The sequence below is a fragment of the Geotrypetes seraphini genome, chromosome 1 (genome assembly GCF_902459505.1).
Source record: "Geotrypetes seraphini chromosome 1, aGeoSer1.1, whole genome shotgun sequence".
NCBI classification, from domain to species: domain Eukaryota; kingdom Metazoa; phylum Chordata; class Amphibia; order Gymnophiona; family Dermophiidae; genus Geotrypetes; species Geotrypetes seraphini.
The window spans coordinates 348,768,676-348,781,071 of NC_047084.1; the positions used below are offsets into that span (position 1 = coordinate 348,768,676).

The 12,396-nt window shown below is 46.0% G+C and overlaps 1 protein-coding gene across 5 annotated transcripts in view; it reads left to right on the plus strand.

The window, feature by feature from the left end:
* Positions 1-12,396, plus strand: part of BMP2K (BMP2 inducible kinase) — a 284,761-nt gene that overhangs the window by 42,910 nt on the left and 229,455 nt on the right. For 4 of the 5 annotated variants that reach the window (XM_033963569.1, XM_033963540.1, XM_033963550.1 and 1 more), the window contains exon 2: positions 2,374-2,492. In XM_033963569.1, the coding sequence (XP_033819460.1) occupies positions 2,436-2,492 (57 nt within the window). In that variant the 5' untranslated portion in view covers positions 2,374-2,435. Of the gene's footprint in view, positions 1-104; positions 128-2,373; positions 2,493-12,396 lie in introns of those variants that run through there. The other variant, XM_033963578.1, reaches the window with a different exon arrangement.

Sequence of the window (12,396 nt, forward strand, 5' to 3'; positions counted from 1 at the left end):
TGTTGAGTCTGTTTTTCCTCTTCTGCAGCATTGAGAACATTCAAGAACTCTACTAAATTTGATTGAACATAAGCAAATGTAAATTGCCACAAAATAAGTCATAATTGGCGTTAGATTACATTTAGCAGTGAGTAGTTTTATTTCCTTACCTGTATTTCATGCCTGTTCTGTGGGTTGTATATTCTTCCAGGCAGGTTCACCCCGCATCATCTGTAGGTTCACACGGCCTGCAGAGGATTGCTGGTCAGCTGTAGTGATCCTAGCAGGCTGCCGTAGCCTCAGCTGCATGTTCCCTCTGGCGCGGTCCCGTGTGGTGCAGTGATTGTGGGTTCAAATCCCACACTTCTCCTTGTGACCCTGGGCAAGTCACTTAATCTCCCATTGCCCCAGGTACATTAAATAGAGTGTGAGCCTGCCAGGACAGATAGGGAAAAATGCTTGAGTACTTGAATGTAAACCACTTAGACCAGGGGTGTCCAACCTTTTGGCTTCCCTTGGCCGCATTGGCTGAAAAAAATGTTTCTGGGGCTGCACAAACGTGCAAACACTGCAGCAAGATAGAGGAGGGATCCGGCAAGACGGTAAACGCCCGAGGGCAGCAGAGGAAAACACTGCATTGCCCTCGACCGGAGCCGCACAAAATGGTTCACCGGGCTGCAGGTTGACTTAGAGTATAAGTGGTATATAAATGCTTAAATAAAAATAATACAGATCAGCGGTGCTTGTACCGGTTGGCCAGCTTTAAGGGAAATTTTAAATTGTCTGACAAGCCAAATTTCAGCACACAGTTTGACATGTATGGCCTACCAGAACACTCTCCACTGATGTGCAGCCATCTCTGAAGCGGTTGTACCATTCCTTTATCTGTGTGATGCCCATTGCTTCATCCCCGAAGGCCTGTTGAATCTTGTGGATCGTTTCCACTTGGAATCGCCAAGCTTTACACAAAATTTAATGTCGTAGCATTGTTCAACTTTTTCTGTTTTGTCAAAAAAGAAAATCCGGCACTCACTTACACTTCCTCATTCATCGGCGGTCTGCTGGTGACTGACTGCTTATGTAGGTGGGAAAAAATTCAAGCATATATGCATTAGGGTCGCCTACATATATGTACCAAACCACACCTCCCTAGCTTTATTTGTTTACGCAAAAAAAATTAAGGTCTGACACTTTTTGAACAGCCCTCATAGATACGAGTAGATTATCCTTTCACTAAACACTACTTACACTGTCAAATTTGCAGCAATTCAGTTTGAATAGCTCATCAGAACATTCCTTCAGATTTTGTACCATTGGCACAAGGGCTGAAATTTGTCAAGTTTCAGGGTCAATTATAATTTTAAAAAAGTCTGCCTGAAACATTTTCTAACTAGTACTATCTGAAAGAGTAAATATTACGCTACAAGATTTATATTTATTTGTTTTGCAATGCAACCCTTATTGAAATATAAATTTGCTTAAAAGTGATGAATTTTAGCCCCTGTGTCAAAGATGCCAAATTTGAAAGAATGTTATGATGCAGCCTATTCATGCAGAATTGCTGAAAATTTGAGAGTGTAGTGTCCAATGCAAGAATAAGCTATGATAAAAATCTGAAGTCTATTTACTCTTGTTCTGGAGCTATAGCAGCTGATAAACTGGTCAAAATCTGTTGCAACAAACTGCAACAAATATTTGGGCACACTTTGAGCAAAGTTTTCAGGTGGGGCTTTGTATCCATGATGCTCTTGCTAGCATTGTTTCAACTAGCAGAAAAGTTATACTGGACTACCAAAAACTAGCACTGTTGACTAATTATTCTGAATTTTACAAGCAGCTAAAAATGACACTTTATTCATTACTGTGCACAATACTGCCAACATCCAGCCAGACAAGTGGGGTAGCTCAGTGACTCTTGCAGTTAGGAATCTAAAATCTTAGATTAGTCAGGGTACTAAGAGAATGTTCCTATGTGCAAATTTTGAACAAAATCTGAAACATAGAATGACCCCCCTCTGACAACCTAGAGGACCTGAGGGGTACAGATAGGAGTAGAGGTAAGGTTATAGGGACAGGATTATAGGGACAGGATTAGAGGTAAATTATAAAATTAGTCAGAGACCACTGTTCAGGCAGTGGGCCTGATGGTCCGCCACGGGAGCGGACCGCTGGGCAAGATGGACCTCTGGTCTGCCTCAGCGGAGGCAACTTCTTATGTTCATACCACTAAACACTAACAAAACAAAGCTACTAAACACTACCAGAATAACCTACAATTGCATTGGGAGAACATTGTTTTCTATATCATTCCTAATCATATGGTTCTGTATCAACCTTTAAATATCTTTTCTAAACACAAATTTAAGAGATTTTTTTGATTTTACCCTCTTCTAGGTGGTTTTTCTACAGTCTTTGTGGTGCGGACTCAAGGTGGTCTACGATGTGCACTGAAAAGAATGTATGTCAACAATGTGCCTGATCTCAATATCTGCAAACGAGAAATAACCATTATGGTAAGTAAAGCAATATTAGTATTATATTCCATTTGGAGCAGTAAATGCATGCAGTGATATGATTAACTTGTGATCCATATATGGTATCCAGTAGTGCTGCCCAATTCACGATTCGAATCGATTCACCGATTCACTTTGGGTGAATCGATTCAAATCGATTCCTTTTAAAAAAAAAAATTAGTCTCCCGATTCGGTGACTGAGTCACCGGCCAAGGATAACATGACCGATATCCAAGCAAAACGTTCCTACAGCGACCCTCGAGGCCAAAGTGAAGGAGAAGGCCGACTAGGTTGGATGACGTAGATCGTGACGTGCAGCGATGGTGGCTGCGACGGGGGGAGGCTGAGCTTGGTGTCACTTTCACTCCCTTTCTGTCATCCTGCCCTTGCCGCGGCTCCTTCACGTACTAACAGCTGCCACTGTGGAGAGAGTGATGACCTTATGCCTCCCACCGCCCCCCTCTCCTGCGGCTGCAGATGGTGGAAACGTCCAATGGTGAAGGCATGCCGGGGAAGGAAGTGAGACCCGACTGCCAATCGGGTGCAGGAGGAAGCAGGTAGAGCGTTGCCATGGCGATAGAGGGCGACCCAGGCGGATGCTTTGCGGTGCGCGAGTCTGTTTGCCAAGGGTGAGCTGTTTTTTGACTTGTTGCTCTCGTGTGGCAGTTCTCTCTTTCTCGCTCAAATTTAATTGTAACCCAAAGACTCTATTTACTAATAAGTCTCTGCTCTTGCCGTAGTCGGATCCTGAGGTTTGCATGGGAAAATGGACATGCGCACAAAGCGATTTGTGCAGTTTTAGTAGTCAGTGCAACTTTCAGGTGCAATACTTTGGGAAAATATGCTGCTTCCCTTTCACCATAAGGAAGTTACATTTCAGAATGGTTATGCATGCTAAACCCAGCAGCATGCATTACACTACTTGGACAAATGCTTTTTTTTTTTTTTTTTTTTTTAAATCAATGACACATGATCAGTTTTGGACCAATACAATCTGATCAAGATAGTCCATGATTACAAGAAGACTTGATTATTGCAATTAGCTGTTTCCAGGTATTACTTTAGGTATGAAAGGATTGCATTTGGTCCAAAATACAGCTGTCCACATCACCCCTCTTCTCAAGTCATGACATTGGCTTCCTGTTTTCGCAAGTGAGTCATTTGAGGGAGGAAGGAAGGAAGGAGAGAGAGAGAGGCATAGAAAGACCTGGAAGAAAAGAGAACAAATGCTGGACATGGGGGGGGCATGCAGGCCTTCGGGGGGGGGGGGTATGCCTTCATAGATAGGGGGGCCCTGGCATAAAAGTACACAGAGGAAGGAGGGCTCAAAAAGATGTGCATATACCAGACAGGGGGGGAGGGAGGGGCTTGAAATAATGGGCCTACCACACTGGGGAAGCGCAGTCGAGTTCCTCTTTACTCGCGATTGGGCCTACCACACTGCAGTTAAAGTTGGCGTCTGGGGGGGAGTTTGGCGACTGTCGGCGCTTCTCGGGAGCTGGTGGAGGACGCGATGTCTCTGCAAAATACAGGGCAGGCCGGCTCAGCAGGGTTTGTTCAGGGCACTTTTTCGCTGGAGTTTGTGATGTTGATGCACCGTGCTTTTTTATTGCAGAGCTTTCAGCCTGCACAAAACCTGGATTTCAACATTTCTTTGCTCCCTTCTACCATTACTCCTCTGGTGCAGTCTCAGGCGGCTAAATGTTGTAGGCTGGCTACCGCAGATGAGGGGAACCCTGCCTCAGTCTCCCCCTTGTCTCAGACTCTTCCCGAGTCTTTGGAAGAGGGGGAGGTGACAGAATTGGAAGCGGAGAAGGTGCTAGGTAGGGACATAGATGATCCTACTGCGCTCCGTCTGTTTCATAGGAAAGAACTTTCCTTGTTGATATCTATGGCACTACAAGGGTTGAACATCTCTCAGGAGGATCCCCTAGTATCTGGATCTGCTAACCCTCTTATGTCGGGATCGCAAAAGCCACCTAGAGCTTTTCCGGTTCATGATGCCATGCAGGAGCTTATTGTGGCTCAATGGGACACGCCGGAGGCAGGTTTTCGGGTGACGAAAGCCATGCGGCAGTTGTACCCCATGGCTCAGTCTGAGCTGGAGAAGTTTAAGCTTTTTAAGGTGGACACGTTGGTGGCCTCGGTCACCAAGAAGACTACCTTGCCTGTTGAGGGAGGTATTGCTCTAAAGGATGTCCAGGATAGGAAGTTAGAATCTTCCTGGGATGTTAAGATGTCATTTGAAGTTGCAGCAGTTACCTTGCAAGCGGTGGAGTGCGTGTCATCAATGGTCTCAACAGATGGCCGATAGAATGCTGGAGTCGGGGTCTGCTGTTCGTCCGAATTGGCAGATGTGGAATTGGGGTTAGCGTATTTGGCGGATGCCTTATATGATGATATTCGGGTGTCTGCAAAACAGATGTCGCTTTCTGTAGTTTCTTGCAGATCTTTGTGGCTCCGTAACTGGGCGGTGGATGCGGCGTCCAAGCTTAGGCTCGTGAAGCTTCCCTTTAAAGGTTGGCTGTTATTTGGTGAGGATTTGAATAAGGTGGTAAAAGATTTTGGTGATACCCAAATGCAGCGGTTACCAGAAGATAGGCAGAAACCGTCTTTAAAACCCTTGTCGGCCAGACCTTGCTTCCGGGATGTTAAGCAATATAGGCTGGGAAAGCCGTCATTTCAGCCGTCGTACGGTTCTGTCTACAATTCTAGACCTAGATTTCCGCCAAAGAATTCCTTTCGTGCCGCAAAACCCCCAGCAGGTCAGCCAGCCCGTGCTCCAGATGTTCGCAATCCACAATGACGGGATCTCGGCTCCCTTCGACATTCTTTGGGAGGCCGGCTGTCCTCCTTTTTGGCAGAGTGGGCCAAGATAACGTCCGATCAGTGGGTATTAGACATTATTCGAGAAGGTTACAAATTAGAATTTTCCTCTCCCGTCGCTGATTCTTTCTTGGTATCCCCCTGCAATGGGTCAACCAAGAGAGACTCAGTGCAGCTCACCCTTCAAGTGCTTCTGGATTTGGGGGCTGTGGTTCCAGTGCCCCCAGCAGAGGTGGGCCTCGGCAGATATTCCATTTACTTCATGGTACCCAAGAAGGGAGGGTTGATCAGACCTGTGCTGGATCTCAAACGGGTCAACAAATTTCTCAAGGTCAGACATTTCTGTATGGAGATGGTGCGCTCCGTCATTGCAGCGGTTTAACCAGGGGAATTCCTTATGTCCCTCGATCTCAAGGAGGCTTACTTGCATATTCCTATATGACCTCCGCATCAGAGATTTCTTCGGTTTGCAATCCTAGGCCGACATTATCAGTTTTGGGTGATTCCTTTTGGTCTCACCACGGCACCACGCACCTTTTCGAAGGTGATGGTGGTTGTGACGGCTTTTCTTTGCAAAGAGGGGATATGGGTACATCCTTACTTGGACGACTGGTTGATCTGTGCGTCTTCCAGGCAGGACAATGTGACAGTGACCCAGAGGGTGATATCTCTTCTTCAGTCTTTGGGGTGGATCATCAACTTTCCAAAGAGCTCTCTTACTCCGTCCCAAACGTTGGAGCATCTGGGAGTGCGTTTCGACACTTGTCTGGGGAAGGTGTTTCTATCCAAGGACCGGGGAGAGAAGTTGCATTCTCAGATTCGCCTACTTCTTCGGTCGCCCAGACCGAAAGTTTGGGATTATGTGCAAGTTCTGGGATTGATGCAGGGCTGTGGAGTCGGAGTTGGAGGAAATTTCGGGTACTGGAGTCGGAGTCAGAAGTACAAAAAACTGAGGAGTCGGAGTCGGAACATTTATCTACCGACTCCATTTTTTTACTTGGCATACTAATCACGAGCGATTCTTTCAGCTATAGCACCCACTATATATACAGCACAAATGTTGCGAGCAGCTTCTGCGGCCTTAGAACCTTAATTAAAAGCAAAAAGAAGGTGGTGTTGAAAATGCTCCTTTCTCTCAACTTGACATTCCATTTTAACGATCTGAAAATTAACCAGTGCTGTGGAGTCGGAGTCGAGGAGTCGGAGTCAGAGGAAATTTTGGGTACTGGAGTCTGAGTCTGAAGTACAAAAAACTGAGGAGTCGGAGTCGGAACATTTATCTACTGACTCCACAGCCCTGGATCGATGGTGGCGGCTCTGGAGTTGGTGTCCTGGGCTCACTTCCACATGAGACCATTGCAAAAGTCTCTTCTGTCACGGTGGTCCCCGGTGTCTCAGAACTACGATCGGCGGCGTCAGTGGACTTCTCAAGCTTCCCTCAGCATGCATTGGTGGCTCCGCGAGGTCAATCTGTTCAAGGGCATGCCTCTTGCGACACCAGATTGGGTCGTGGTTACGACGAATGCTAGTCTTCTGGGATGGGGAGCTCAGTGTCTTCAGTCCTCAGTGCAGGGAGTTTGGTCTTAGGAGGAGGCTCAGTGGTCGATCAATATGCTGGAGTTGAGGGCGATCAGACTTACGTGCTAGCGTTTCAGTCCATGATTCAGGACCGACCGAGAGTCTTTTCGGACAGTGTCACAGCGGTGGCATATATCAACTGGCAGGACGGTACCCGGAGTCCTCAATTAGCCAGCGAGGCACTGGTCCTGTTTCAATGGACGGAAGCTCATATTCCTCTTCTCTCGGCAGCGCACATTGCGGGTCAGGCAAATGTTCAGGCGGACTTCCTCAGCAGAAATCTTCTAGATCCCGGAGAATGGGAACTCTGCTCAGGCATATGACCTGCTAGTTCAGAAGTGGGGTCTTCCGGAGATGGATCTCATGGCCTCGTCTCGAAATGCGAAGCTTCCTCGGTTCTTCAGCAGACACAGAGAGGGGGAGTCCGAGGGGGTAGACGCGTTGGCTCTCTTCTTTATGTGTTTCCTCCTTGGCCGATGATAGGTTGGGTTTTGCATCGCATTTCTCTCTTTCTGGGCAGAGTGATCCTGGTAGCTCCGGATTGGCCGCGTCGTCCTTGGTATGCGGATCTGATCCGGCTGTCGACGGGCGATCGGTTGACATTTCCAGTGACTCCGGATTTGCTCAGGGTCCGATCAACATGGAAAATCCGTCCCACTTTGGTCTTACGGCCTGGCTCTTGAAAGGTCGCGGTTGAGGCGTAGGGGATATTCCGAACGGGTCATTTCCACTCTTCTTCAGGCCAAAAAGAGGTCAACCTCTGCCTCCTATGCTAGAGTCTGGTGGGTTTTCGAGTCTTGGTGTGCTACTCAGGGTCTTTCGCCCTTCAAACTAACTTCAAACTAAAAAGCGACAAATCCCCTAGACCGGATGGAATTCACCTAAGAGTATTAAAGGAACTTAAGGTGGAAATTGGCGAATTATTACAATCTGTAGCTAACATGTCTATTAGCACTGGGCAAATACCAGAAGACTGGAGGATAGCAAATGTCATCCCAATTTTCAAAAAAGGATCAAGAGGAGATCCAGGAAACTACTGACCTGTGAGCCTCACATCGGTTCCAGGGAAGATAATCGAAACACTGATAAAAGATAACATTGTACAACACTTGGAGGATCACAATCTAATAAGAGCTAGTCAACACGGCTTCAGAAAAGGGAAGTCATGTTTGACAAATTTACTACAATTCTTTGAGAAAGTGAACAAACAAATGGACAGTGGAGAGCCAGTGGATATAATTTACTTGGACTTCCAGAAAGCGTTTGACAAGGTCCCACATGCAAGGCTTATGAAGAAACTACTGAGCCATGGAATAGGAGGAGAAGTGCACAGATGGATCGGCAAATGGCTAGAAAACAGAAGGCAGAGGGTTAGCATAAATGGGAAATTCTCGGATTGGGAGAAAGTGACTAGCGGCGTGCCCCAGGGCTCAGTTCTTGGGCCTATCTTGTTCAATATTTTTATAAACGATCTAGAAGAGGGAACAACATGCAATATAATAAAGTTTGCAGATGATACAAAACTATGTTGGGCGGTTGGGTCTCAAAGGGACTGCGAGGACCTCCAGAAAGATCTGAACCAGCTGGAAACGTGGGCAACAAAATGGCAGATGAACTTTAACATAAACAAATGCAAGGTGATGCATCTAGGACGGAAAAACAAAGAACACGAGTATAAGATGTTGGGGGTGACATTAGCAAAATGCGAACAAGAAAGGGATTTGGGGGTACTGATTGACAGTACCCTAAAGCCATCAGTACAATGTGCGGCGGCGAAGAAAGCAAACAGGATGTTAGGCGTAATTAAGAAGGGGATCATGAGTAGATCGGAAGATGTCATAATGCCACTTTATAGAACAATGATCAGACCGCACTTAGAATATTGTGTCCAACACTGGTCTCCATACCTCAAGAGGGATATAACTCTGTTGGAGAAAGTGCAGAGGCGAGCCACAAAACTTGTCAAAGGAATGGAGCATTTGAGCTATAAAGAACGACTCAGGAAACTGGGATTGTTTACCCTCGAGAAGAGAAGACTGAGAGGGGATTTGATAGAGACTTTTAAAATATTAAAAGGATTTGATATAATAGACCAAGAAGCAGCATTGCTAACATTTTCTGATGTGACACGGACAAGAGGTCATAGCCTGAAACTGAGTGGCAGCAGGTTCAGGACAAATGTCAGGAAGTTCTGTTTCATACAGCGAGTGGTGGGTGCTTGGAATGCACTCCCGGAGGAGGTTGTGGCGGAGACTATTGTACTGGGATTCAAGCGCAGGTTGGATGCACACCTTCTTGCATATCATATTGAGGGATACGGTAAAGTCGGGTCTCCAAAAAGGAGTACCTAAATGGGCCGCTGCGTGTGCGGAGCACCGGACTAGATGGACCTCGGTCTGATCCGGTGAAGGCGTTTCTTATGTTCTTATGTTCAAGGCTTCTCTATCTGATATTCTTTCCTTTTTGCAGGACGGCGTCACCAAAGGGTTGGCCTATAATTCCCTTAAGGTTCAGGTGGCGGCCATTGCTTGTTACAGAGACCAAGTATCTCCTTCGCCGCTGGCATCTCAACCTGATGTAGTTCATTTTCTGAAAGGGGTACACCATATTCGGCCACCTCTTAAGAAGATCTGGCCTTAGACTTGTCCTTGCGGGGATTACAGAAGGCTCCGTTCGAACCATTATCTAATGCAACTCTGAAGGATGTCACGTTGAAAGCGGTGTTTTTGATCGTGATGGCGTCTGCCTGAAGGGTTTCAGAGTTGCAGGAGTTGTCGTGCAGGGATCCTTTTTTGCGCATTTCGGATGCCGGAGTGTCTGTTCGGATGGTTCCATCGTTTCTTCCTAAGGTGATGTCTTCCTTTCACGTGAACCAATATCTATTCCTTCCTGCTTTTCGGCAGGAGGATTGGGGGGAGTGCTTCTCTTCTATGTGTTTCCTTGATGTGCGCAGGATTCTTTTTCATTATTTACAGGTCACTAATGGCTTTCGTCGTTTGTCCACCTTTTTGTGTTGTTTGCGGGACGCAACAAAGGTATGGCTGTGTCCAAGGCTTCCATCGCTCGTTGGGTCAAGGGGACCATTGCTTCAGCTTACTTGATGGCCAGGAAGCGGTTGCCAGAACAGTTTCGTGTGCATTCTACATGAGCGATGGCTACATCTTGGGCTGAGTCCAGGGATCTTTCCTTGGAGGAGATTTGTCGTGCGGCTACTTGGTCTTCTAGGAATACTTTTTTCTAGGCATTACCGGTTGGATGTGGAAGCCCATGCGGATGCTGACTTTGGTGCTTCAGTTCTTGTGGAGGCGGCGTTTGCTTCCCACCCAGTTTGAGGTTTGCTTTGCTACATCCCACTGGTCTCTGGATTCATCTGCTGCTGTGCTAAGGAAGGAAAAATTATGTTCTTACCTGTTAATTTTCTTTCCTTTAGGAGCAGCAGATGAATCCAGAGCCCCACCCTTTCTTCAAACGATCTGTCCATTTCTTGGTTGCGCAGTTTGTTTTTGTTATTGTTGGTAGTTGTATTCTGTATTTTACCCATTGCAATTGGTTGCCGGAAAGAAGTTTTTACATGCTCAATATTTCCTACTTCCGGATGCTTGGGCAAGGAGCAATACTGGCTATACAGGAGGAATGCCAACCTATTGGGCAAGGAGCAATATTGGCTATACAGGAGGAATGCCAACCTATAGGACCACCTGTTAATCAGTTTCTCTATCTCCACTTGCTGGTTGATGTGTGCTATCCCACTGGTCTCTGGATTCATGTTGCTCCTAAAAGAAAGAAAATTAACAGGTAAGAACATAATTTTTCCATTAAAACGTAAATCTAAACAAACAGCTTTCCCTAACTGATAGAGTTTTTGAGAATATAGGATAAATACCCTCCTTCCAACTACTTCCCAGAATAAGTCTAGCTTCTGTATTGGCTGTAATTGTTTAAGATATTTTCTCAGAATGCCTAGATGAAGCAGATCATAGTAGAAACATATGATGGCAGATAAAGGCTAAATGGCCCATAGAAACTGCCCATCCGCAGCATCCACTATCTCCTCCTCTCCCTAGGAGAACCCACGTGCCTGTCCCACATTTTCTTGAATTCAGATGGTCTTTGTCTCCACCACCACTACCCAGGAGACAATTCCATACATCTACCACCCAATCTATAAAAAAGTGTTTCCTTAGATTACTCCTGAGCCTATCACCTCTTAACTTCATCCTATGCCCCCTCACTCTGGAGTTTCTTTGTCATCAGCAGCAGATGAATCCAGATGCATGGGTTAAGTCCATCCACCAGCAGGTGGAGATAGAGAACACCAAAGCTGTGATCCATTACCTCAGATGGCATGCTTCTTATTTCTCCAGTATACGCTATCTCCAGCAGGTGGATGGATGGCTTTATCCATGCTCCTGGATTCATCTAAAAGGCAGGCTCCCATTGTAGTGTTGTAGCTTGGGGGGGGAAGCTTAGGATTGGGGAGAGGGGCTTAGGCTTGTTGGTTGGTTACCTGGGGAAACTAGGTCAATACCCCTCCCTCTCTCCCTGCTGTATCTGCCCTATCAGACTCCCTCCTCACCAAAATACCCCACAAAAATATCAGTTTATTATTTACTAAATTCATTTGTCAGGTGGGACAAGCTCTGCCAGTCAAAATGGAGTTTGAACCAAGGGCTGAGCTTTTTGATGCCTTGGCCTTTGAACAAATTCCCAAAGATTGTTTCAAATTTCCATTCCACAACTTAAGGAGGGATGCTATGTTTAAGAATTGGGAGACAACTCTGCTCGTTCCTGCTCTTTATAGAGTCTAATCATGCCTGCGGTTTGACAAACCTCAGCTGCAGCATTATTCCCTCCTTGTTGAGTCTGCTCTTAAAAAAGCTTATCTCTTGACAAGCAGGCAGCATATTCTCACTTGTGGGTGATGTCATCCATGGAGGCCCGGTATGGGCAGTGAAAAGTGTAGGGTCACATTAAGCTAGAGAATGACATAGAGACAAGTTTTTCCCCGTCCCCACGAGTTTTTCACTGTCCCTACCTCATTCATGTAAGCTCTGCCTTAACCGCACAAACCTCAAACACTTATGATTTTAAAGTGTTTGAGACTTGTGCAGATGAGGACGAAGATTGCTGGAATGGGGCAGGGATGGGACAGGAAAATTGAGTTCCCACAGGGATGGGAAAAAAGATTTGCCCCTGTCATTCTCTTCTTAAAGCTTTTGAAAGCTTTTAGACTGCCTGCACTGTGCATGCGCAAGTACCTTCACACCCCATGCCAGCTCGCGAGATCGTCAGTTTTTTCCATTTTCCACGGAGTGAAGATGTATCTCTTGTTGCACCGTTGAGTTGCAACCGTTGGGGATGGGTTGGGTTGGTAGGGTAGGTTTGATGGTTTTAGTATACAAATTTGAGCTACATTGTTATTTTCTGCTTTTGATTCTGATTGTTGTGCTCAATAAAATAAATTTAACGATAAATATTTTCAAGTATATTATATCCACTA